The 27,628-nt window shown below is 41.0% G+C and overlaps 1 protein-coding gene across 7 annotated transcripts in view; it reads right to left on the reverse strand.

Moving 5' to 3' along the window:
* The window catches only part of tns3 (tensin 3), a 435,511-nt gene that overhangs the window by 120,798 nt on the left and 287,085 nt on the right, over positions 1 to 27,628 (reverse strand). For all 7 annotated transcript variants that reach the window (XM_078236646.1, XM_078236654.1, XM_078236664.1 and 4 more), the window contains 4 exons: positions 23,504 to 23,554; positions 20,131 to 20,253; positions 6,844 to 6,908; positions 6,311 to 6,394 (listed from right to left, as the gene is read on the reverse strand). In XM_078236646.1, coding sequence (XP_078092772.1) covers positions 6,311 to 6,394; positions 6,844 to 6,908; positions 20,131 to 20,253; positions 23,504 to 23,554 — 323 coding nt within the window. The remainder of the gene's footprint in view (positions 1 to 6,310; positions 6,395 to 6,843; positions 6,909 to 20,130; positions 20,254 to 23,503; positions 23,555 to 27,628) is intronic.

Consider the following 27,628-nt stretch of genomic DNA (forward strand, 5'->3'; position numbering starts at 1 on the left):
ATCTTTCAAGTAACAAAAATGTGTGTACTTAGAATGTCATTTAATTAAGAGCTGAGAGATGTACTGGGTAAGCAGCGACTACAGTTCCTTATGCAAGGAAACTGAATGAATTCTTGAGAGAACAGGTCCCTTTCCAGTTATAAAGGATAGATAATTGGAATGAATCATGAGCAAACATTTCTCTTGAAATGTGTTTGTTTGGCTTAAGGAGTGAAAAAAGCAAATTTGGCATTTATCCTGCATTAGCTACAATCCATTTTGTTCCTCTGCCGTTCCCAGATGGGAGGTGAGAAGTTGGGTAAACAGTGCCTGCATTAGCATCACTGTCTGGATGGGGCCAAGTTCATAAGTTTGATGGTCTTTTTACATTCTCCTTTTGATACATTTGTCCAATCTAAAAGTACACACATTGAAACAAACCGATGTGCATCAGGATCTTTATTTACTGCATTAAAACAGAACACCAAATATAAAAAAATAGTTCATTTCAATACGATCATACTAGAATTTTTCTGTCGTTCTTCAAAATTTAGTTCTAACGTGTGCTGGCTATAATTGATCGTTTCAGATGCCGGTAAGGGGTCAAATCTGTGACATGTGCTCGCTCAAGACATCCATTTCCTTCAAAAGCCGATTTCACAAACCTGGGTTGATTGGCAATTTTGAGAGTCAAAGCCTTTCAAGTGGTAACAGGCTATGTTACACTGTAGTGTAGTCCTTAAGACTTAACATGTTCTCAACACATCCTTCTGTTTTCTCTTTAAGCTGTGAAGTTTACTTAAAACCATTGATTTGTTGCTTGGGTTCCAGCCAAAATATATTAAATACCCTTGTATGAATTAGGATCATGAGCAGGAGCAGGCCATTCAGCCCCTCGAGCACACCCCACCATTCAATAAGGTCATTAATGCACAAAAGCTCTAGTATTGCCAGAATGGGTACGGATGACCCAATTTAGGATTTATGCCCCAATGACCTAACTGTGACCCTTCACACAAGGAACGGTGATAAACTAAATGGGAATTGTTGAGACTGGTCCCAGAATGCCAAGTCTCCCCAGGTGGTCCATTGATCTTTTATAGTTTTGTGATCTGTTTTAGTATTTCAATTTCACAGATGACTGTTTTGCTTTGAGGTGCAGTAGCAACAAAGTTACAGATGGCTATAAAAAGACAAAGGTATAAATATAAACTTGCATTATTAGCCAGCAAGTAATGATTACAATTTGGGGAATTTCCATTTACTGGAAACTGAAAACATGAATATGGTTTAACGTTGACTTCAGGGAAACAGTCCTTGTAGTTTGATGCCTGGGTCAGGCAGGTTCAGAATATTCCAAAATGATGATCGACCTTCCAGGCTTGGTCGTTGATGGGATCTGACACTGAGGCTCAGATCCTTCCAATACAGCTTCAGGTAAGTCTGAAGTCAGTCTAATATCGGACATGGCATTTTTGGGTGTGCAACAGCAGCTTCGCTAAAATGTTGCCTATTCTTGAAGCATCCGTACGGAAGAAAAACATTGCATCAATGTCTATTTTTTCCAGGCTTAAGTAGTGAAATCAGTCCCCATAGGCAATGACTCCCCCAAATAAAAGTGTCATAACAATGTGAATGATGGAGTGATGTGTGCCGGTCTCTGCAATGCTCTGCATTGCAATCCTCCCACACTCAAGTCACTTTTTTGGAGAGTTGAGAGTTTCGTGCCGGTTCTGCGGGGTGGGGAATGGGGCCTAAACGTTCTGGTGAGTCCGGCTTCCGATTGCTTGGGTGCTGTTTTGCAAGGACGCTCTGATCTCAAGTGTGCATTGGGAGAACCCCTCCACAAGCCCATGGACATCGGGACACCACCCCCCCCCCCCCGCCCCCCCATTGGCGGTGACATGTTCCAGCAGTCCCTTCCTGACATGGATCGCCTGCAGTGGGACCCTTCAGTGGGCCCCCCTTCAGAACCCCCAACATGTCTCCCCATCACAATCCACCCCTACATGACCCACACCCCCCAGAACACCCCCATCATGGCCCCAACTCAGCCCTACCCCCTCGACACTGCCCCGGAACACTGGCGGTGCTCAAGGCCCAGCCTACCACCTGGCTGTCTAGTGGCCACTCTCAGGCCCTGCCAGTGTGTCAGGTGGGCACTGCCCAGCCGTGTTCCCTGACCACCTGGGGCTTCAGAGGCCTCCAAGCCCCACCCCCCTCATGACCATCATGCCAGGTCACCACTGGTGAAGCCAGTGAATTCCATACGCTGGAATTTGAATGGGCTGTGCATATTTAAATACTACTTTAAATATGCTAATCAGACTTGCGCCCTTTTGGGTGCAATCCAGTTCGTGCCATTAGTAATGGACCAGGAGGCTTGCAAACTGTTTGGTGCCAGGCGTGAAACCAATTTATAGGCCCACGCGCTGTTCTCCAGGACCAGTGCAATCTACTAATAGCGCGGCGAGGTCAGAGGATCCCCGTTTACTCAGTATCTAGTTAAAATAAACCCAAATTAACATGAATTTCTCAGCAACTTATTTTTGAAATTCAAACATGGTGATGGGTTTGCGTTCACGCTAAAAACCAGCTTACGTTTTCCAGGCCCATCATGTTAGTTACCTGGTAGATCAAGAATAAATGAGGCCAGAAACGTACTTGGCAAACACCTCAAGAAGGTGGGCCCAGTAGCATAAAGTGTTGTGCGCAGGCAGATATGTATTAAATTCAGGAAAGTATCCTCTCCATGGTGAGGGGAGGTTTTCTTCCCCCTTTGCTCAATATTTCGGCAAGTGTTTCCAACACACACAGTGTGTGTGAAGATGCAAGCATCACCTACAATGGCCCTGACATGTAGGGCATCAGGGCCTAATGGGGAGTTTTGCATCTTTTAGTGATCCACCTGTACCGTCACACTCCACATGCAAGAACAGCATCCACTGAATCAGGCCTCTGAAGACTAGTTTGGTGTAATGCCCCAACACAAGCCAGGGTGCCCACCTTCAACATATGAATAGCCCAGGTTTGGAAAGCTGGTGGAAGTCAGTGGGAAACGTTAGCGAGACAGAGGTCCTGCCAAACCAGACATCTGCTCCAATCAGAAGTCTGGGTCGGAAATGTTTTTTCTACATACAATCTTAAAAGGTATTAAAAAAAACTTCATTGTAAAATATTATGTCTATTACACAGTAGAAATTTAGATGTATAATCATAATATATCTGCATATAGAACAAAATAAACAATATTCTAGATTTATGCTGGTATAGAAATGTCATGATAATCTTCAAAGAGTCAAATTTTCCTCATAAGCGAGGGCACACTGCTAAGACTACTGTTCTCTGATGTACTGCCAAAACAAGTTATCCTTTGAAGTCCTTGCTGGACTGAGCGTAGACTTTTCATGTACTAGTTAGTTAGCAAAGGTAACTTATAATATCCAATTAAAGGGTGATGCCATTTTCCCCAGAATAATGCTAAACAGTTATCCTTACATTATAAAAGCTGTCTGTAAACTTTCAGAGCACAATTTCAGCCAGAGTCAACATTAACATTACTTTAAAATATGCAGAGGTACTGGTTGGTGCAAAGGCCCTTCAATCTAGTTTCAAATTCTGATTACATTCCTGGAGTCTCCCAGCTACATTGCTTTTGTGTGAATGAGTTTGATAGTTTCAACACAGTCTTGAGTAGGTAAACAGCACATCACGAAGCTGCCCTATGAGACAATAAATTAGCTTCCTCACTTAGAGAAGCTGACAAATGGCAATTGTGGGAAAAATTTTTAAAAAGCAGTTCTTGATTCTGCTTTCTTGAGGTTTGGGTGCACTGCAGAAAACAACTTTACTGAAACCAATCCAGGCTTGCTTGAAACTGGCTCTAGGTGTCTGAAATGTTAACTATCCATTCCCCAGCATCTTAATTATCACAAAGGGGAGGCCATCACCTCTCCCGTGTGTATTATTGATGGACAATTAATCCAGAAACTCAGCTAGTGTTCTGGGGACCCGGGTTCAAATCCCATCATGACAGCTCGTGGAATTTGACTTCAATAAAAAAATCTGGAATTAAGAATCTATTGATGACCATGAAACCATTGTCAATTGTCAGCAAAACCCATCTGGTTCCTTTAGGGAAGGAAATCTGCCGTCCTTACCCGGTCTGGCCTGCATGTGACTCCAGAGCCGCAGCAATGTGGTTGACCCTCAATTACCCTCTGAAACAGCCTAGAAAGCCACTCAGTTCAAGGGCAATTAGGAATGGGCACTAAATGTTGGCCAAGCCAGTGACGCCCACATCCCATCAACAAATAAAACAAAAATATCTGTACTTTGAATAGTTATACTGAATAGGACTTTCTTATTAATAGCCAAAATATTACCTTCACATTTATATTACAGAACAAAGTGAGTTCTTTAAATGAAATTTAAATTATAGAACCTGTCGAGCTATATTAAGGGGTGGATTCAACAACTCCCAATACATGCACAATATTCCAACTATTTCAATGTCACAAACCTAGATTTACTTCTGCCAAAATTGGCATGCTCGTGATAGCAACTGTGCTGTAATTTAAGAGGTCACTTAAGAAATCCTGGCAGCATTTAATTTAGTGCCATAGCAAAGCAATATACTTCCCAGTTCTAAGCATGGGAATGCTTAAGAAGTTTCACTTCCAAATTCCAGGTGGGACTGAAATGACCCAGTGGGATAGCTATCCATTCAAAACAATCAACTTCAAAGATGCAAAGGAGCCCTTTATCAAGGTAAACATGCTTCCTTAAATAGCTCATTTACTGACAGCTTATTTATTCATTTGATTCAACACAAAGATGCATTTAAAAATGGCCTCCACAGCAGTGATTGGCTGGACATGCTAAACTTAAAATAGAGGTAACAACCTGATATTCAAAGGGTCAGCTGGACTCGAAACGTCAGCTCTTTTCTCTCCTTACAGATATTTCCAGATCTGCTGAGATTTTCCAGCATTTTCTCTTTTGGTTTCAGATTCCAGCATCTGCAATAATTTGCTTTTTTCCAGCTTCTTATTTATACTCATCAAATTGAAACACGGATTCAAACACAACTGATATTTTAAATATATAAAATGCAAACTGAAATCTCATTGCTCAACAGCAGGTTCCAGATTCGATTCTCTATCCATACCGAGGAGATTGGTCTCGGGTGTGGTAACAACACGAGTGTTACAACTGCCCTCATTATTTTAGCATGTGCAGGGAAATACAAGACTATCCCCAGACTGCTGGACAGCACGCTCTGGTAGAATATCCAGAATCAAATTCAATTGTGATGTTACGTTCTCCCCATCAACCATGGTTGAACACGCTTCCAACATTAACTTGTTAAGTTCGGCCTAGAATCATTCAGGTGAACTGCGAAAGGCTGATAATGCCTATGGAACGGTACCTCAGCATCAATGTTTCGATAGATGATAAAAACATTTGAAAAGCAGGGGACAGAAAATACTTTCAAACAAAACAAGGTAAGGTTTTCTGGGATTTGCTTTTTAACCATTGCATTTAGCAAGTTTGTTTAACTGCTTTTTGTTAAATAAAGAACCTCTGTAACTATCGCACGCATATCAGCAGTGTTGATGCTACATCACTATTTCAATTTGACTGTATTTCAGTTATTTGTTTTTTCTATTTATAAGTTTCATTTAAAAAGTGTTCTGTTAGATGAATGTGTTAATTTCAATTAGCCTGCTTTAGCACTATAGATTCTAAGCACTCTACGTAATGGACTGCAGATCAAACTTGGGATGGTGTGCATAGAATCATAGAATCCTACTGAGTAGAAGGTGCATGGCTCAAAGTCATGCCTCCAAGTCGTTGTGACAGCTCTAACATTTTTAACATTCATTTCCTTCAGTGAGTATTAAAACAAGCAGGAAGAGAACAGGAACAGTCCTCCGGAGTTCATTTCAGCTCTCGTCACTCTCCAGATGTGTGCACAACTGCTATATATTGAAAACCCACTTAATGGGGAACAAGGGAAAACAAAAATGTTAATGTATTTTAACAAAATTCAATGTCAACTCTTTATAGAATAACTGTATCGACTTTGAATTCTTCTCTCTTTATGATTAAGATGGTGGCTGCTTGACTTTCTGATCCTGGCTGCTTGACTTTCTACAGCCTTAAATTCTACTCCAGGCCAAGGGGACGCAAATTTTGTTCTTCACCTCCACTTAAACAATTTTCTAGAAAACACTAAAGTAACGGTTGAAAGCTCTGACAACAGGATAACTATTAATAGTAAATAAAAACTCAACAAGGATCAAATGAAACAAGTGCACACACTTACCGCTTTTGTGATGGCTGCATTAAGGCAGAAACTTTATCATCATAGAACTTCTTCATAGCAAACCTGTCGAGAGCTTGATCAGCACTGTAACAATAAAAGGTTCAGAGAGTGATAGCTGAATAATCAGCAGCTGACAACATAAGGCAAAATGAATACTGAAGAGACGAAACAGTGAGAAAGTCAGGAGAAACCGCTGCTCAGATGGGTAGCAGAAAAACAGAGCAATTCAGCCATTTGTAATGTGCTAGTCCTGAAGTGGCACAGATGGACCTAGATACAGAATAGATCATTTGCCTCACAACTCTTTTAGTTGGTATCCATTGTGCAGCATCAGGTAGGGACAAAGGGAGGAAATCTTGAAAATAAGATGAGGTGAAAAAAAGGAGTGTTAACTTAATGAGTTTTGCAATCAAACAATAGGCTTTGCACTTGCATCCCAATGGTTCAGATGGGAAAGAAAGCGAGCCTTTGAAATTATAAAGACTGTACAAACTGTGGAAAACTAAGAGCACTGTTCAGTTTGAGTTTGTTACCTTGCGGAAATGTTGGTGAAGTGCATGTACGATGAAATAACCACTCCTATTCTGCCTTTTCCTCCCTAGGAAAAAGAAATTACACAAGTGAAACATAGTTTCTGATTAACTCCAAAAGGCCATAAAAAAAGATGCGCGAGCTATTTCCATCATTTGTCACAATGTTGTCGATAAGATTAAAGGTGCGCGCACAAGATCAAGCTGGGAGATCTTGTTTACCCTCATTCAATTGTGGGTGGAAGGTTTCTCAAGTGAAAGTGTCTTTTGCAACAAGATGAGGATTAAAAGCAACAGTCGACATCATTATTACAATGATCGTTATTCAGTGAGGATTAAGCGAGCACTGAAAATTAATTATATCAAATGAATAGATAATTTCCCAGGAAAATTAATGCCCCACCATAAGATGCATTGCTAAATTATAGCTGGCTTTTGTTATTTAAGAGTCGTAATTATATAGAGGTTTTGTGCTACGTGTCCAACTGCTGGTTTGCAAACTGATTGAAATGAGTAAACTAGACATGAAAGTATTCGCATAACTGAACAGCATTAAATGCTATCTGATTTTAATAGGACGGAACATCCAAAGCTTTCAGTCAAAGCAAAGAACTCCCACTTTAACACAATTAGACCTTGACTCTATATTCTGAGAAACTGCACCATTTCTACCCTAGTTCATGAGATGCTCATGAGACTTTGTCTCAGATCTCTTATTCAGCTTCTGGTATTTTATATGGGTCAGACTTTACATACTTGTCAACTTTCGTTCCTTGTTATTTCAAATTAAAAACTCGATCAAAGCCAGGAGATGGACCTCTTGCACTAGCTTGTCTGCTCTAAGGTCTGGGCCTTTCTTGGGATGAAGCACCAAGGGTGGTGATACTTCACTGAAATGGCCATTCGTCATGCGTGAACCAAGACAACAGGTTAGTTGACCAGGATGTCATCGCACCTGAGCCCAAATTTCAGTATTCAAATCCAATAGGGACTAATATCAAAAGTGGGACTGAAAGCTAATTACCATTCTTCCCTTCCTCAACTGAAGCATTGAAGCAACTGAAATCCAGTATCATCAGCTGAGTACTAACTCCTAGGCGAGCAGGGTAACACTTGTTCAAATTTTTGGATGAATCCACTGTATCCAGCGGGACTGTCCAATCTCAGATGCCTCGCCACTGCAGTGAGCGAGAACGGAGGATTTGGCGCTCAGCCAAAATTCCGCTCACTGCAGCGGGACCAGAGACTCCTATCCACGGGCGAGGTCGGAGATCTCTGGCTGTGGTTCCTTCTAAATGGAATGCTTCAATATAAAATACAGAAATAAATATACAGTTAGCCCAGCTTTCCCATTTAAAGCTTTCAACAAAACGTTTACTGCACAACTATCTGCAAAAATAACCTCAAGAAAAGCAGCGCACTTGGAAGTGTAATTATCTTAGAGAAAATATGTTTCTCTGAAAGCATTATTTGAAATTGCACATCAAATTGATAACCTGCCAAAGTTTTAAATCCATGCATAATTAAGAAAAAAAATCACAGTGATCAACACTCCAGCTAATCTAGTCATTTACACGTGGGCAGGTCAAACAGATTCAGTGCCTTGTTTTCAATCAGCCACAGCTTGATCCAGAGATAATACATTTGATGATATTAGATCTATCTTGTAGATGGTAGACACCTCCTGACTGCCCAATGCCTCTCACTATCTAGAAGATACAGCTCCGGAGTATGATAGAATACTCTCCACTTGTCTGGATGAATGCAGCTCCAACAACACTTAAAAAGCTCGACACTATCCAGGACAAAGCAGCCTGGTTGATTGGCACCCCAACCACCACCATAAACATTCACTCCCTCCACCACCAACACACAGTGGCAGCAGTGTGCACCAACTACAAGATGCACTGCAGCAACTCACCAAGGCACCTTCATCAGCATCTTCCAAGCCCATGACCTCGACCGCCTAGAAGGACAGGGACAGCAGATGCATAGGAACATCACCACCTGCAAGATCCCCTCCAATCCACACACCAAACTGGCAAGAACTATATTGCTGTTCCTTCACTGTTACTGAGTCAAAATCCTGAAACTCCCTTCTTAACAACCCTTTGGGTATGGCTACACCACATGGACTGCAATAGTTCAATAAGGCAGCACACCCTGACCCTGATGGTCAAAAAATGCTACCTAGCCAGTGACACCCACATTCCATGAACAAATAAAAAAGACTGACCCAGAGTGAAAAGAAGGTGGCACAGAACCTCACTGGATTAAGAAGCTACTCGCCTAATGTTGATTAAACTCCTTTTCATGGTTTAAATGTCTTAGATTGCATGACCACTCCCAACAAAGCAAATATTCTACAAACTCTAGTTCAAATCTATTATCAATGAAATATGTTATAAACAAAACATTTCTTGACAAACGAATTAAGCATTTCCTCGCGATTCTAATGTTTCCAACATGGATTTGTGCTTTTCTGGAGCACACATATCTAGAGGTGTAGTATTTTCAAAATGATAGGGCAAGAATGAGCTAATAAAACTTCCCAATCAAACAAAATAGCATAAACATTGTTCAAACTTTTGAGTAGGCAAGCCCTAACACCCAGTCTTAGCCAGGTGCGAGATATCTCAGCTCAATTGTTCAGAAATCTGAGGCACGCTGCCAAATATCTCCTTGCTGAATGGTCATGATCTACGCACATTGCCCTGTAAAATGCAATGACAGTAGAAGTTATTGTAAGAAGACAGTCTAGCATTCCAGGAACAGATTATCCATCATCACAGCGTTTGCCTAGTTCCTTATATGCATGAACAGGTCCCCATTCAATGCAACTTAAATATTATTTCAAGGGAGGTAGTGGCACAGTGGTATTGTCGCTGGACTAGCAATCCAAAGACCCAGGGTAATGCTCGGGGGATCCAGGTTCGAATCCCAACACAGCAGATGGTGAAATATGAATTCAATAAAAATCAAAATTCAATAAAAATCTGGAATTAAACATCTAATGATGACCATGAAATCATTGTCGATTGTTGTAAAAACCCATCTGGTTCACCAATGTCCTTTAGGAAAGGAAATCTGCCATCCTTACCTGGTCTGGCCTACATGTGACTCCAGACCCACAACAATGTGATTGACTCTTAAATGCCTTTAGGGGTGGACAATAAATGCTGGTCCAGCCAGCGATGCCCACATAGAACATAGAACATTACAGCGCAGAACAGGCCCTTCGGCCCACGATGTTGCACCGACCAGTTAAAAAAAAAACTGTGACCCTCCAACCTAAACCAATTTCTTTTCGTCCATGAACCTATCTACGGATCTCTTAAACGCCCCCAAACTAGGCGCATTTACTACTGATGCTGGCAGGGCATTCCAATCCCTCACCACCCTCTGGGTAAAGAACCTACCCCTGACATCGGTTCTATAACTACCCCCCCTCAATTTAAAGCCATGCCCCCTCGTGCTGGATTTCTCCATCAGAGGAAAAAGGCTATCACTATCCACCCTATCTAAACCTCTAATCATCTTATATGTTTCAATAAGATCCCCTCTTAGCCGCCGCCTTTCCAGCGAAAACAATCCCAAATCCCTCAGCCTCTCCTCATAGGATCTCCCCTCCATACCAGGCAACATCCTGGTAAACCTCCTCTGCACCCTCTCCAAAGCCTCCACATCCTTCCTGTAATGTGGGGACCAGAACTGCACACAGTACTCCAAGTGCGGCCGCACCAGAGTTGTGTACAGTTGCAACATAACGCTACGACTCCTAAATTCAATCCCCCTACCAATAAACGCCAAGACACCATATGCCTTCTTAACAACCTTATCTACTTGATTCCCAACTTTCAGGGATCTATGCACACATACACCTAGATCCCTCTGCTCCTCCACACTATTCAAAGTCCTCCCGTTAGCCCTATACTCAACACATCTGTTATTCCTACCAAAGTGAATTACCTCACACTTCTCCGCATTAAACTCCATCCGCCACCTCTCGGCCCAACTTTGCAACCTGTCTAAGTCTTCCTGCAAACTACGACACCCTTCCTCACTGTCTACCACACCACCGACTTTGGTGTCATCAGCAAATTTGCTAATCCACCCAACTATACCCTCATCCAGATCATTAATAAATATTACAAACAGCAGTGGCCCCAAAACAGATCCCTGAGGTACACCACTTGTAACCGCACTCCATGATGAATATTTACTATCAACCACCACCCTCTGTTTCCTATCCGCTAGCCAATTCCTGATCCAATTTCCTAGATCACCCCCAATCCCATACATCTGCATTTTCTGCAGAAGCCTACCATGGTGAACCTTATCAAACGCCTTACTAAAATCCATATATACCACGTCCACTGCCTTGCCCCCATCCACCTCCTTGGTCACTTTCTCAAAAAACTCAATAAGGTTAGTAAGGCACGACCTACCTGCCACAAAACCATGCTGACTATCACCTATCAATTCATTACTCTCCAAATAACTATAAATCCTATCCCTTATAATTTTTTCCAACATCTTGCCGACAACAGAAGTGAGACTCACCGGTCTATAATTCCCGGGGAAGTCTCTGTTCCCCTTCTTAAACAATGGGACAACATTCGCTAACCTCCAATCTTCTGGTACTATACCAGAGGCCAACGACGACCTGAAGATCAGAGCCAGAGGCTCTGCAATCACTTCTCTTGCCTCCCAGAGAATCCTTGGATAAATCCCATCCGGACCAGGGGATTTATCTATTTTCAGACCCTCCAGAATATCCTGCACATCCTCCTTATCAACTGTAATACTGTCTATTCTACTCCCTTGCAACCCAGTGTCCTCCTCAGCTATATTCATGCCCCCTTGCGTGAACACCGAAGAGAAATATTGGTTCAATGCTTCACCAATCTCCTCCGGTTCCACACATAACTTCCCTCTGCCATCTATAACTGGCCCTAAACTTGCCCTAACCAACCTTCTGTTCTTGACATACCTATAGAACGCCTTAGGATTCTCTTTAACCCTATCCGCCAAAGTCTTCTCATGTCCCCTTTTAGCCCTTCTAAGCTCGCTCTTCAACTCCCTCTTAGCCAATCTAAAGCTTTCTAGTGCACTACCCGAGTGCTCACGTCTCATCCGAACATAAGCCTCCTTTTTCTTTTTAACCAACAAAGAAACTTTTTTGGTGCACCACGGTTCCCTAGCCCTACCAATTCCTCCTTGCCTGACAGGGACATACCTATCACAGACTCGCAGTAGCTGCTCCTTGAAAAAACTCCACATGTCGGACGTTCCCAGTCCCTGTAATCTCCTAGTCCAACCTATGTTTCCTAATTCTCTCCTAATAGCCTCATAATTACCCTTCCCCCAGCTAAAACCACTGGCCCGAGGTTCATGCCTATCCCTTTCCATCACTAAGGTGAACGTAACCGAATTGTGGTCACTATCACCAAAATGCACACCAACTTCCAAGTCTAGCACCTGGTCTGGCTCATTTCCCAGCACCAGATCCAATATAGCCTCACCTCTAGTTGGCCTGTCTACATACTGAGTCAAAAAACCTTCCTGCACGCTTTGAACAAAAACTGACCCCTCTAACGAGCTAGAGCTATAACAATTCCAGTCAATATTAGTCAAGTTAAAATCCCCCATAACAATTGCCCTATTACTTTCACTCCTAAGCAGGATTGACTCCGCAATCCTTTCCTCAACCTCTCTAGAACTTTTAGGAGGTCTATAAAAGACTCCCAACAGGGTGACCTCTCCTCTCCTATTTCTAATCTCCGCCCATACTACCTCAACAGATAAGTCCTCATCAAACCTCCTCTCTGACACTGTGATACAATCTCTGACCAATAATGCTACCCCTCCCCCTCTTCTACCTCCTTCCCTACTTCGACTAAAACATTTGAACCCCGGGACCTGCAGCATCCATTCCTGCCCCTGCTCTATCCATGTCTCTGAAATAGCCACAACATCGAAGTCCCAGGTACTGATCCACGCTGCAAGTTCACCCACTTTATTGCGAATACTCCTGGCATTGAAGTATACACATTTCAAACCCTGCTCCACCCCACCTCTGCAATGCCGTGCATTGCAGTCCCCATCCTTGCATCCCTCACTTTCAGCCCCACTACTCAGGATCCCTCCCCCCCCCCCGAATCCGTTTAAACCTCCCTGCATGGCCTTAGCAAATTTACCCCCCAGGATATTGGTCCCCTTCTGATTAAGGTGTAGACCATCCTTCTCATAGAGGTCACACCTTCCCCAGTACGAGCCCCAATTGCTTAAGTACCTGAACCCCTCCCTCCTGCACCATCCCCTCAGCCATGAATTCAAACCTTCCCTCTCCCTATTCCTCTCTAAACTATCCCGTGGTACAGGCAAGAGTCCAGAGATAACCACTCTGTCAGTCTTGGCCTTTAGTTTCCACCCCAACTCCATAAATCCCTGCCTAATATCCCCTTCCCCTATCCTCCCTATGTCGTGTGTCCCCACATGTACAATAACTTGTGGTTTATCTCCCTCCCCCCTAAGAGTCCTGAATACCCTGTCAGACACATCCCGGACCCCAGCCCCTGGTAGGCAACACACCAACCCTGAGGCATGAAGGAATAAAGTAAATAGCATCATCATGCTGCCAATTATTTTATTTTCCATCTCATCAAGTAAGTATTCAATGCAAATTGTTTATTCTCTCAGAAACTGATATTGAAGATGCATAAACATACGGAAGGCAGCGACGGGGGATTCTCTGGGGCTTGAAGACTTTCATGTCACATTAAAAAAAACAATGGGCAGCATCACTCACTATTTCTCTGTCACACGCATTGCGATGACGGGGTAACTGAAAGAGAGGTCTGGGGAAGAAAGTAAAAGGAATAAACTGACTCTTACTTTGTACCCATCCCCAACTGTAGACTGGGAGGGGTTTGGGCTTGCTAGCAGCCTTCAGTACACATGGTCAAATTGCTATTCTTCCCAATGTCAGCCTTTACTATGATGTTTCAGTAGATTATTCAGCTTTGAGACAAGACAGCGAAACTTAGCTGTGCCCTCACTGAACATGAACATGTTTTCGAACAGAAGCCAGAAGATCACAATCCAGTCGTTCTTTTACTCTTGCATTAACAGAGATACTGTAGTTGATATGGTAGCACTCCGATTGCTATTGAAACCAAACTAGAACTTTTCTATTTTATACGATGTATTAATGAAGCAACAAATCTTCAGATCTATACTTCTGCACGATTCATTTCTCATGTGCGCAAATTATAAACTTTGTAGGTGCTGAAGAAAAAAGGAATAATAGCATGAAGTGTCCAAATTGTTATTTCATATATTTTGCTTTAATTGGGCACAAAAGGCACTATATGCTAACTTTAACTGGAGATCGAACCAGAATGAACACACAAAGGATTTGACATAGCCACAGCACTACTTATAACCTATGTTCCATACACTGCCTTAGTCAGCCTACCAGTTAGCCAAATGTGTCACATCTAACTGTACTATAACTTCCAACTTTAGTGAGATCTCAGAGGGGTTAAATTTTAAATCAGACTGCCTAATTACTTTCCTCAGAAGTCCAGGCATTGACAAAAATCAGTTACAACTTCCAAAAGAGTAGGGGAGATTGCAAACAATTTATCGCAGTGTTCCCATGAAATCCAGCACAAAAGAGAGAATAGTTTGCTGTAGCAGACAATAGAACAGGAAATGGAACATTATTCCCAAGATGAATGGAGAACATACAACGATTCCACATCCTTGAAAGATTGCACCTCTTGAATCTCACTGACTTAGAAATCTAAGATTTGCCCCATGAATCCGTTCTCAATTCTCGCTTTTAGTATAGCATTCCACCAAAACTCAGATGATTTACATTGTATCCCCATTCTCCCAAAGCATTTAACATGGTGTGCACCAGCCATTAATTTAAAAATTGCTCACAAACTAATTAGAATACAGCTGGAATCATGCAGAAGTTACCTTTTATGATGCCTACAAGTCTTCCCCAAATACAAACTTGAACACGTGACATCTTTTCCCAAAGGTAGGGGAGTCCAAAACTAGAGGGCATAGGTTTAAGGTGAGAGGGGAGAGATACAAAAATGTCCAGAGGGGCAATTTTTTCACAGAGGGTGGTGAGTGCCTGGAACAAGCTGCCAGAGGTAGTAGTAGAGGCGGGTACAATATTGTCTTTTAAAATGCATTTAGATAGTTACATGGGTACAATGGGCATAGAGGGATATGGGCCAAATGCGGGCAATTGGGATTAGCTTTGGGGTTTTAAAAAAAATAAGAGCGGCATGGACAAGTTGGGCTGAAGGGCCTGTTTCCATGCTGTAAATCTCCATGACTCTATGAACATTTTGTTACAAGTCCTGTGGGTGATCAGTATTCTTAACAGAACTTTCCTTTGAAGATGTTTAATCACCCTCATTGCCTGTTCTGTGGGTTCATGCTCATGATTCTAGGGCACTTAATTCTACCAGAGCCACGTATAATCAAAATTACACAAAGTTTTATGAGACCTTCCTGTGTCTGCATGGGTTTCCTCTGGGTGCTCCGGTTTTGTCCCACAGTCCAAAGATGTTCTGCTTAGATGGATTGGCCATCCTAAATTGTCCCTTAGTGTCAGGGGGACTAGCTAGGGCAAATGCATGGGGTTATGGGGATAGGGCCTGGGTGGGATTGTGGTCGGTTCAGACTTGATGGGCTGAATGGCCTCCCTCTGCACTGTAGGATTCTCTGATTCTCACCCTTTCCCTGCTACATTTCTTTTCCCGTTCGACAGAAAGTCATGGACCTGAAACATTAACTTGCTTGATCCCCCCCTGAGCATGTGCAGCACTTTCTGTTTGTATTTCGGATTTTCAGCATCTCCAGCATTTACTTTGGCATTAGTGTTAATTACTGTGGTGGATGTGCAGCTCCAGTTCAAGGGTGAAACTATGAGGCACTGACATATAGTGACTGATTGGTGTGCGAATAGGAGAGGATCATATGACTCTTGCACAGCTGCCAGGAGAAAGCTTATAAAATGATTATCCTGACAGTATTCCTTTTATTTACCTATCTCATTGTCTGATAAAAGGAGAATAATGAAGAAATTATCTTTGCTTTAACGATGAGAAAAATGGTAAGTACTAAACAAACACGTTTGAAATTTAGGATTTAATATCTTATGATAAAAGTTAATTTAGGCGAGTACAGTTGAGCCCACAAAAAAGAACATCTTGACCTTTATTTGGTCGGTCATTCTACTCCATTGAATACTCTTTTAATTTCAAAAACCGCACAAACAAGATGCTTTGCCAGGTGCCCTGAACCACGTGCAGTGGCCACATTCATACAGCCATACTCAGTCTCCAGGTGTGCTATCAAATACATTATATAATGCAATTTCCACAGCACTTTGACACATTAAAAAAAATACCAATTCTGTAATGAGCCAGAATTCTTTGGAAAGTTTAATAGCCACACCCTACAGATTTGAAAAGAGCAGAGCACATGACATAGAAATCAAGGCTACGAGTTGCTCGACAAATGGACATTTTGAAGACTTGAAGTTGCTAGATTTTTGTTAGGTAAGGTTATGAAAGCAGGATGGAACAGAAATTTATATCATGCATGATCTAATGCCATGGTGGAATCGGCTCAATGGCATGAATGGCCTTCTCCTGTTATGTTTCTATTTCCTACATAATACTGCAAATGAGAATCCGATGGAAAAATGTAATTGCAACTGAATTTCTCATATGAAACACTCTAAAGCTGATTTGTTTGTGAATGAATGTGAATGAATGAATGTTGCTTAGAGGTAATCCACAATGTTGCACCAAACTAAACAGACTAGAAAGTTTCAGGCCTACTTCTTAGCCTGCTTCCAGTTGGCAGAGTTTAACTGGTGGTAGTCATAAGATCGTTACAGTTGATGTCTCTGGGCAAAGGCTGAATGGGGAGTGAAGGGGGAAATCAAATTGTCAACAAATATCCCAATAGAAAAAGCATGTCTGTATACATTGTACGGAGAGAATAAAGCTTGCCTTTGATGCCTGTTATGTCGAAAAATGCAACAACATTCACTGAACGGGCTCGTACATGGGCAGCACAGTGGCTAGCACTGCTGCCTCACAGTGCCAGGGACCCGGGTTAGATTCCCAATTAGGGTCACTGACTGGGCGGAGTCTGCACGTTCTCCCTGTTTCTGCCTGGGTTACCTCCGGGTTCTCCAGTTTCCGCCACAGTCCGAAAGACGCGCTGATTCGGTGCATTGGCCATGCTAAATTCTCCTTCAGTGTACCTGAAAAGGCACCCGAGTGTGGCGACGAGGGGATTTTCGCAGTAACGTCACTGCAGTGTTAATGCAAGCATACTTGTGACAATAATAAATAAGCTTTAAAAACTTTAAACAGGAAGACTACCAATTTACCCATGCGTGAAAGCATAAATTTCACTTTCAAAGAATATAAAATTGCCAACTTAAGGTTACAAGAAGATAGCTGAGAAAACTGGTTTTAACATGCAAGTTTTTCCTCACTAATTGGTCACTGAAGAGCTGATAGAACAGCAATATTTTATGCAATCATTAGAAATGAAGGGATTGCACAAGCTAACACAAATGTTCTTTTAAATATTTCTTGAAAAAGTGCAAAAGACAGGATACACAAAATGCTCTACCACAGAAGCCTTTGGAGGCTGGGGAAGCGATGGCCTAGTGGTGTTATCGCTAGACTATTAATCTAGAAACTCAGCTAATGTTCTGGGGACCCAGAGATCGAATCCCGCCATGATGGAATTTGAATTTAGTAAAAATTATCTGGAATTAAGAACCTACTGATGGCCATGAAACCATTGTTCATTGTCAGAAAAACCCATCTGGTTCACTATTTTCTTTAGGGTAGGAGATCTGCCATCCTTACTTGGTCTGGCCTACAGCAATGTGATTGACTCTCAACTGCTCTCCAAGGGCAACTAGGGATGGGCAATAAATGCTGGCCAGCCAGCACTGTCCATGTCCCACGGATAAATAAGAAAGTATATTCCAAGATACTAAAAGCATCCAGAAGAATGGGGAGAGAGTGGAAGTATGGCATTGAGATAGAGAATCAGCCATGATCAGACTGAATGGCGGAGCAGGCTTGATGGACCAAATGGCCTAAACCTGCTTCCATTTTCTATGTTTCTATGAGCAACTGGCATTCAGCTCTTTGCCATAATGGGACTGATACAAATGTTAGCCTGCAATAATTGTCATAAACAACTTGTTTTGTTGCCACAGCACTGACGCCACACATGGAATACAGTTGCAGAATCAACCCATCCTGAGAAACAGCCTTTGATTTCTTCCAAATATGGGAAAACCAACAGAAATAGAAGAATGAGAGCAAAACTTCAAGGAAAACATTCATGGTCTAAAATACTTTCTCATTCGTTTCACAAGTCAACATTTCTTAAGTTTCATGTTTAGTAAAAGGACCTATTTTAGAAAACTTTCAAACACAATACTTTTATACTCTGGATATGTAATGCCTAACTGCACTTGGCTTGTCAGAGTCAAAAACGATAAACACAATTGATTTTTGAAGGTATTGTCCTCCTTTCCTAACTGGTGATCTATGATCGGATACGGTTGCACAGTTGTTGGCCTCTCAACACTACTTTACCTAAAAAGGTCATGATTTATGAGCCCTGGCTTTCAATTATTTCAAATTTTAAGCGTTTCTTATCCCATCGCCACACAGGTGTGCCTTCCAGGATGCCAACGAAGGAAAATAATCTGGTCAACATTTCTTGTTCCTTGCCTGATGACACAGAAACCAGAAATAAAAACAGAAAACGCAGGATGAACTCAGTAGGTCTGGAGGTATCTGTGGAGGGAAACAGAGTTAACGTTTCGAGTCCAAATGACCCTTCTCTCGCTACAGATGCTGCCAGACCTGCTGAGTTTATCCAGAATTTTCTGTTTTTATTTCGGATGTCTGGCATTCGCAGTTTTGTTGTTTTTGCTTTTATTATGACATAGGAACCAGTCATGGTGCCACTTTCACCTCCCCGCCACCCACCTCAGTCTCTTGCTGCAGTGCTGAAACCGGCTAATTCACCACCCACTAGGGATCAAACCAAGTTCAGTAAACAACAAAATGGCTTTTATTCTCTATGTTGAGTTAAACACTTCAATTTAAATTTGTATAGGAGTAGGTGATACATTAGGGCGAAAGAAATTGTTCTTTCATCTCTGAGACTTGGCTTTGAAGGCAGCAACGACTGATGAATTACACTCTCTATCTCTCTCACTCCCTCTGGAATCTGTAAAGATCCAAGAAGAAATAAGATCTTGTTATCTCAAATCAGTTTTTGTAGCGACAGGTCCCCAGCACAATCCTACTCATGATTTGTCACAAACTGGTACTAAGTTTGTAATCTTACTCAATACTGGCTAGTACGAGAATCAAAGTGATTTCTTTGAGGTTGTAACCAGGAAAAATTGGTAAAATAATGCAAACAAAACTTAACTCTTCATGCACCCATTTGAGCTTGAAGCAGTTAAACAAAAAGTCCAAAAAATATACTCCACAGTACTATAGTAAAGTTACAGTGCACAAAGAGGCTATCCTGTCCATCTTGTCCATGATGTGGAGATGCCGGCGTTGGACTGGGGTAAACACAGTAAGAAGTTTAACAACACCAGGTTAAAGTCCAACAGGCTTATTTGGTAGCAAAAGCCACACAAGCTTTCGGAGCTCCAAGCCCCTTCTTCACCTGAAGAAGGGGCTTGGAGCTCCGAAAGCTTGTGTGGCTTTTGCTACCAAATAAACCTGTTGGACTTTAACCTGGTGTTGTTAAACTTCTTACATCATCTTGTCCATGCCAGCCCGATGACACTCAGAACTGCTTTCTAATCGCATTTTCCTGCACCCGGCCCAAAGCCCTGCACCTTACAGCATTTAAGGTGCAGATCCAGATACTTTTAAAAAGAGTTTAGGGTCTCTGCCTCCGCTCGGGCAGTGCTAACATCCCTTAGCTTACTGCAATGACGACAGGTCTTTTCCTACTTTCAAAACAGCCATGTCTATCATTTTGAATGATAGTTTCAATCATAGAAAATACTGGAAAATTATTTCCGTGGCATGATAGAAAATGTCAATTTTGAAAGCAGCAAAAGCCTTTCAGGTGTTCAAAAAACAGAATCAGACAAGACCAAGTTCCATTAAACAAAACAAATACGTACAAAACAAACAGACTTAAATATAAAAGTGCAACAGTAATGTGGAATATGCTTACTCTGCAATGGATAACCACCACATGAAGTGGGTCACTGTTTAGCCACGTCTCCATTGATTTGCATATGGTACACATTTTATCCAGTGGTGGTGCATGAAGGTCAGGCCAACCAACATCCATCACCTGAAACATAAAGCAAATTTTAGTTTTTCCAAGGGTTAACAACAGACATCTGGTAAAGCAGTCATGAAGATTGTGGACCTTGTTTTAAAGCAACACTTCATTAAAATGTCAAGAAAATTTAAAGGATTGAGTCTCAAGTTGGTAAAAACAAAAGTTCATATTCATCACTTAACCATAAAACTGGTGGTCTCACTAGCAATATTAAATGGAATGTTTGCAGAACATTAATGCTTTTAAATATTTTGGGATAACATGAATAGTACAGTTGCCAGACTGCATTTTATTGCCCTTCAGAATACATATAAAGAGCTACCTCCAAGTGTGAAGTAATAAATAACAAAGATAAATGCACTTTTTTCTCTTAACCATTTTGCAACCAGAACCATTACTTTCAACAAAATCACAGCTTTTATAAAAGTATTTTTGGAAAGAAAAGGTTACTTTAATGTATAAGGTCATTTGTGTTGACAGAGTTTGACATCTAAAATGGAAAAAATGACCATAAATTCCCAATGAAAGTAATGGGAATTCCTAAAACATGTGGTTTTAACCAACTTGATCACCCATTGTAAAGAACGGAAATTTCTCAAATTCTTAGAAATGAAAAGGGTAAAAGTCAGTGTAACAAGGGAACTATTAAAATTATGATGAAAGGTTGAATATGTTGAGCTGTTACAGAAAAACAGAAATATGAAAATTGAGGTGACTTATAGCAGTCTTAAAGATTAAGGACATTGATAAGAGTGATTCAAAAAGACTGTGTACCGGGCTGAAGGGATCAAAAATTAGAAACATTTTTAAAACAGAGACCAAGGTTAACAGCCATATAGAAGATGTAACTGTGAAAGATCATTGGAGAAAATATTGTAAATAATAAGATGTATTCAGGGAGAAAGAAGGGAACTGAGTGCTATATGAGAAAGCACAGATGGAAAGCTGAAGTCAGTCAAAATATGTTTTGCTGGTACTCCTACATTTATTGTATTTCTTTAACAACACGATATGCATTCCCCTATATAGACCCAAAATTTATAATCTTCCTCTTTATTTCATCAATGAGAATGGAAACAATGAAATAGCTTGAAGCATCATGTGCAGGTCCATTTTCTCCATCAATGGCAACCCATTTAATTATTGCAGGAGAAATGTGTCCTTCAGAGGACCTGATCTACATTAAAAATCGCAGGAATGTAGAGGTCAAAGGGTCAAAGACTTGAAGAAAATAATACTAAGCACGATCAGCATGCCTCCTTTCATGTAAAATATCATTAGGATAGGAACCAAACTTTCCTAACCGTGTTGTTTCGGACCAGTAAGTGTGGAGCACAAGGTGTATGCTGCAATGCCAATATCTTCAGTGTTTCCACTTCCTCTGAATCATTACTATAGACATGATGTGGAGATGCCGGCGTTGGACTGGGGTGAACACAGTAAGAGTGTTGACAACACCAGGTTAAAGTCCGACAGGTTTATTTGGTAGCACATACCTGTTGGACTTTAAGCTGGTGCTGTCACAACTCTTACTGTCAATACTATAGCGCAGGAGGCACATGCCGCAAAAGGAAAGGAAATTCAGGGGCAGAACCTTGATCTGGCTACTTTCTGATCAACTGCTGTTTTATTAATTTGAGGTTTGTACACAAGAAACTGTGATTTCATGTTGGTGGTCTTCATGTTAATTTAAAGGCACTGTCCTGCGTGAATCAGCTTGTGGCATGGCTAGGGGTAGCTGCAGTATCCCAAGCATCAAGCCAGGTTCTGCGAACAGTCTGCTTTTCAGGGAGCCGGTAGAGGCTGCTGTGGGAGCAGTTGATAAAGAAGTGAAAACACAAGTGTGGCCATAAAGAATGTCAGCTCAACTGTGGCTTATAGCAAGCAAAGAGGCTTGTGTGTTTTTCCGCCGGTCTGCCTCCACATAAACAGTACTGCAAGAGAACTGAGGTGAGGCATAAGTGACACAGTAATAAACAGATCTGCCATCGAGACGTGTAAAGTAAACCGAGCATTCCGCAACATGTTCTCAACCTTCTGAAATATTTGTTATTCGAAATCAAATATGAAGACGTATCTTTACAATATCAGCTTGCCTGTTAAGACTGACTGAACCTGAACAGGAGGTTAAGAGTCAATAGTGCCAGATTTTACAGGGCAGTTTGACCTGAATTGCATCCAGGACCATTACAAGAAATATGCTCTCAGAATTCTCTGTCATCCACTTGCATGAAAGTTTAGAGTGATGCATCCTTCTCAGGCATGGTCCTTAGCAGAAACCAAAAATTCCATGGGGGAACATAAGAATGTAGTTCTACCCAGGAGTAACATGGAGCAAGTGATTAGCAGTAATTTTTCTTTGCATTGTCCCCATTTTGGAACAGGACAGATGAAAAACAGCCATCATTGCTAAATAAAATGGCAATATTATTGGACAAAAACATATTTTAATCAGTGATGAATAATTTTTTATTAATCATTTACAGATGGAAAAACTGTTTTTTTCCTGATGACATGTTCTTGCATTTTAATAGAGAATTGGGGCTCTCCAATCTATTTTAACAATAAGTAGGAGCAGAAGTACGCCATTCAGGCCATCAGGTCTGTTCTGCCATTCAATGATACCTGTCTGATCTGATATGATATGATAATCCTGAACTCCACTTTCTCGCCTTATCCCCACATAACCCTTGATTCCCTTACTGATTAAAGTCTGTCCATCTCAGCCTTGAACATGCTTAATGACTCAGCCTCTAAGCCCTCTGAGGTAAATAAGTCCACTAGACTCATGATCCTCAGAGAAGAAATTCCTTCTCATCTCAATCCTAAATGGGAGACCCTTAATTTTTAGATTATGCCCTCTGGTCTTAGACTCTTCCACAATGGGAAACAACCTCTCAGCATCTATCCTCTCAAGCCCCCTGAGAATCCTAGATGTCTCAATAAGATCGTCTCTCATTCTTCTCAACAAGCCTTTAATTTTTGAAGATCTGATTTCCAAACTGTTTTTCTGCTTTTAAACTGTGCAAAGCAGCTCAAATAGTGAGAAAATTAATAAATAGAAGCTTCGGCAGACAGAATGCAGGGTTAGGTGAATCAAAAAACATAAAGGAAGACAGAAAAAAAAAGATAAGGAATTCTATATTTTAATTAGCAAACAGCAGCGTGAGTCAGTCACAGAACTGAAATGAAAGTTTAGGATGATTTAACCAGCGATTAGGTCAATGGGAAACCATATTACTTCAAAATAATCTTGTACCTTAGAATTAAGCTTGGCGAGGTCATACCTCCTTTCAGAAAGGTTGAATACCTGCAGAGAGCAAATGGATTCAATAAATCAAGGACCGTGATAACATTTTATCAGCACTTATAATCCTTGAAGTCGCCAAAAGTTCAAACATAAAGACCACAGAACAATGCAGTGATTTTGCGAGAAAGCAGAACAATTTTATTTGTCATTTATCAAGTCTATTCTTCGAACTATTACCCTATTATGCATTATGTCAGACGTTTCTAAATTAATGGAAATGGCTGTTAATTGAAAGGTTACCATAACCTTGAAAGTTCTGGTTTAATCCATGATATACAATAGAATTTTTACCAAAGACATTCTCCTGGTCAACACTTTGGTGAGCCATTTACCATTACTGTAGAATTCTCCAAACACTTTGACGAAATGTGACATGTACTTCTCGAAAGTAACCTTCAGATAGTCTTCCAAAAAACATGAGCTCTTTCAAATAGCATTGGACAGAATTTCTAAATGCATTGGGATCTCCAACATATTTTACAGGGTTGGAGGTCACTTAGTATGCAAGGTAGGCTCGCAGCAGTATACCCATCACCAGAAAGAGTCTAAATATCTCTCCTTGACATTCAGTGGCATTACCATCTCTGCCATCACTCAATATCAACATGCTGGGGGGTTACCATTGACCAGACACTGAATTGGATCAGGCATATAGATACTGTAGCTACAAGAACAGATTCAGAGGCTGGTGATTCTGCACAGAGTAACTCACCTCCTGACTCCCCAAAGCCAGTCCACCATCCTAAAAGGCACAAGTCAGGAGTATAATTGAATATTCTCCACTTGCCTGGATGAGTGCAGTTCCAACAACATTCAAGGAGCCTGTCACCAGTCAGACAAAGCACTATTCTTAATTGTCACCCCATCTACCAACTTGAACATTCACTCTCTCCATCACTGAAGCACAGAGGCAGCAACGTGTACTATCTACAAGATGTACTGCAGCAACTCACTAAAGCTCTTTTGACAGCACCTTCCAAACCCGTGGTGTCTATCACATGGGATGGACAGGCCAACAGATGCATGGGAATGCTACCACCTACAACTTCCCTTCAAGCTACTCACTATTATGACTTAAAACCATATTGACATCCCTTCACTGTTGCTGAGAACTGAAACTCCTGGATCTCCCTTGCTAACAGCACTCTGGGAGTGCCTACACAACATGGAGTTCAACAGTTTAAAGAAGGTGGCTCATCACCACCTTCTCAAGGGAAATTAGGGTTGGGCAATAAATGTTGGCCTTGCCAGCAGTGCCCACATCGTCAAAGAATAAATTTAAAAATAGTGAGAGCTCATCATAAGAAAAAACAATTGTGTCACCCACAATCTTAAAGGCAATCCTTTTCTCACTGTGCTGGCTTCAAAATGCAATTTCTATTTGAAAGCTGAAGTGCAGGTTCACAGTCGCTCTTATTTTGGGTGTTAAGTTACTGAAGAAATGGTTGATAAACAATGGCTGGAATGTTCCGGCCGTTCACGCCCTGCCGCCGCTGCTAACGAGGACAGCAAATTCGGTGCTCAGCCAAATTTCTGTTCACTGCAACAGGACCAGAGAATCCCACTGGCGCGAACGGCCGGACAACTCTGGCTAACATTATAAACAAGTCTTGTTTTATCTGTTTGGAACCCAGTATTCTGATAGCACAATGGTGATATACTCCCATAAAAAAAAGACATGTAGTGTCATGTGGCATGGCATCTCTGAAGGGAGAAGACCTCAAGTCATCACCTAAAGGTAACAGGTACTGCAAACACTTGAGTTTTCAATGTACCAATTGTCACCCATGCCAAATGGAATGAAAATAGAATGATTCTTGTTTGCTGAAGCTGTTACTTTTATTATATACTGGAACCACTATTAATTTTCAAGGACGTAAGGAACTCAGTTGCCAAATTCTTCATACTGGAGAGTCTGGACAAGCCAGCAAAATAAATATTCTATCAAACAAAGTATACTTTGATTTGGATTACGGTTAAAGAGAGCAAGGCTTATTTTTTGACAGCTGCATTCAATTAGTCCCTTTTAGAAAATTCTGTCTAAACAGGAAGCCCATTATAGAACAAATAAGCTGCACAGAACGTTTCTGACGAAACACTAGATGTACTGTGTTAATGACATGGTTTTTAACACTTCACAATTTGTAAAAGAAAATCATTTGCTCTGCTAAAGGTATCCATTTTAACTATAAACTTACTCAATAATCATCCTGTAACTTTGAAAAATATCCCGCCACATTAAGAACAGTACATAATGCAATTGGAAACAATCCGAAATATGTGTTTTTTATATGTATAGGCTATAATGAAGCAACATATCAATACTGCAAAATTGTGTGTATGTAGTGAATACATGAGGATGAAAGTATGTAATTGCAATAAAGAACAAAGAAAATGACAGCACAGGAACAGGCCCTCCAGGCCTGCACCAACCACGCTGCCTGAGTAATTCATGTTGTAATAAGGAGATAAACCATCCAATGAACTAACATTTCCAGAGAGTATTTTCAATACAAATAGCCGTGGAGAGTGGAGCAAGAACTTGAACTGAATTTGTGAACTATAAATTTGGATTTACATAATCCAAAATGCTTGAGGGATCGTTTAAACTTTTAGAACTGCAACCGATTACATCAGCTGGTGTGCTGTACAAGATTACAGCAGCATGACTTCAGCCTTTTTATAGGAACATTTTGTCATACACAAAAGTTTGATATATATTTTACCGCTACCCAGCCAAATTGTAATGTTCAGCAGTAACAGATTGTATACATGGATCACCGTTTAGTGACATCAATTAGCACTTGACCACTTAACATTACATCACTGATTGGAAATTCAGTTAAACTCTTTTTCGGAGCTTGTCCAATTACCCAGTGGGCAACGGCATCACCTGCCACGAATCATATTGACAAATTCAGTTTCTCATCTGTCTGAGGCTAGTTGTTCTCAGTTAAAGTTAAGGTCTGAGGTATTAAATTTAGCATGATTACTTCTGGTTGAAAAAAAAGGAAAAAAAAAATCAGCCAGGCACTCTATCAACTTGTTGACTCTTTTTAGGAGCCAGGCACTCTATCAACTTGTTGAAAAATGCTTGCGTGTGGATATTGTTTAAAGGCAAAACAAGTTTACTGCAATACTTTTCATGGCTGAACAGCCTACATATACTCATTTTCAAGTCATATGCATTTACAATGGTCACTTATCCAATTCACCAAGAAGTTGGCAGTGGGAAGTATGATGGTTAGAGGTGACAGATTTCAATAGAAAACCTCAAATATTGACAATAATAGTGAAATTAGAAATGGTATGTGTCCAGAAGTCGGTTTTTCTAAATATTAAAAATTCTCCATTCAATTCTGGACAAATGAGGATCCTTAAAAGGAATATTAAGTTCCAATATTTTGTCATTTATAACATCCAACATGTGTTCTCACATCTGATTTCAGAAAAGCAATACAAGCTTGCACAAGGAAATATCAGGACGAGGAAAGACCATTTCAGTTGCCCAGCTAGTCTCAGTGTGGGTCATGATTACAGTAGCTACTGACATTTTCTTTTTGACATAAATTGAATTAAGACATTGAGATCACCACTAGATGGAATGCAAATAGTTTCCCACGCTTTGGAGCATTGGGAAGTGCTTACAAAACTCTTGTATGCGACTTGCTAGTTATTTGCAGGGTGATTTGAAAGGCACATCATAGCGTCTCATATGTTCTGTGTTCAAACGGATTTTTCTCAATGATAAAACTCAGTTAGACTGAAGTTGGGCTTCAGCACCTATCATCATAGTTGAAACAGATTGTCTAGTGCAATTCTTCATATTTTTGTAACTTTTTAAACATAACAGAAGAGGGACAAGAAAAGGCCATTGGAACCATTTAGCCACATGTTCCAGTCCCTAAAAGCCTTCCAAGTTTCCATCAAGTTGAAATTCGAATGACCTCACTATTTTCACCTCTACCCACATTCAACACTTGCTCAAGCCAGACCATCAGTTAAGTGCAGCAAACAAACCACATTTTCCTGTTTTGACACAAGGTATTGCTTCATTCCACATGTCAGTGTGCG

The sequence above is a fragment of the Mustelus asterias genome, chromosome 2 (assembly GCF_964213995.1).
Source record: "Mustelus asterias chromosome 2, sMusAst1.hap1.1, whole genome shotgun sequence".
Taxonomy (NCBI): domain Eukaryota; kingdom Metazoa; phylum Chordata; class Chondrichthyes; order Carcharhiniformes; family Triakidae; genus Mustelus; species Mustelus asterias.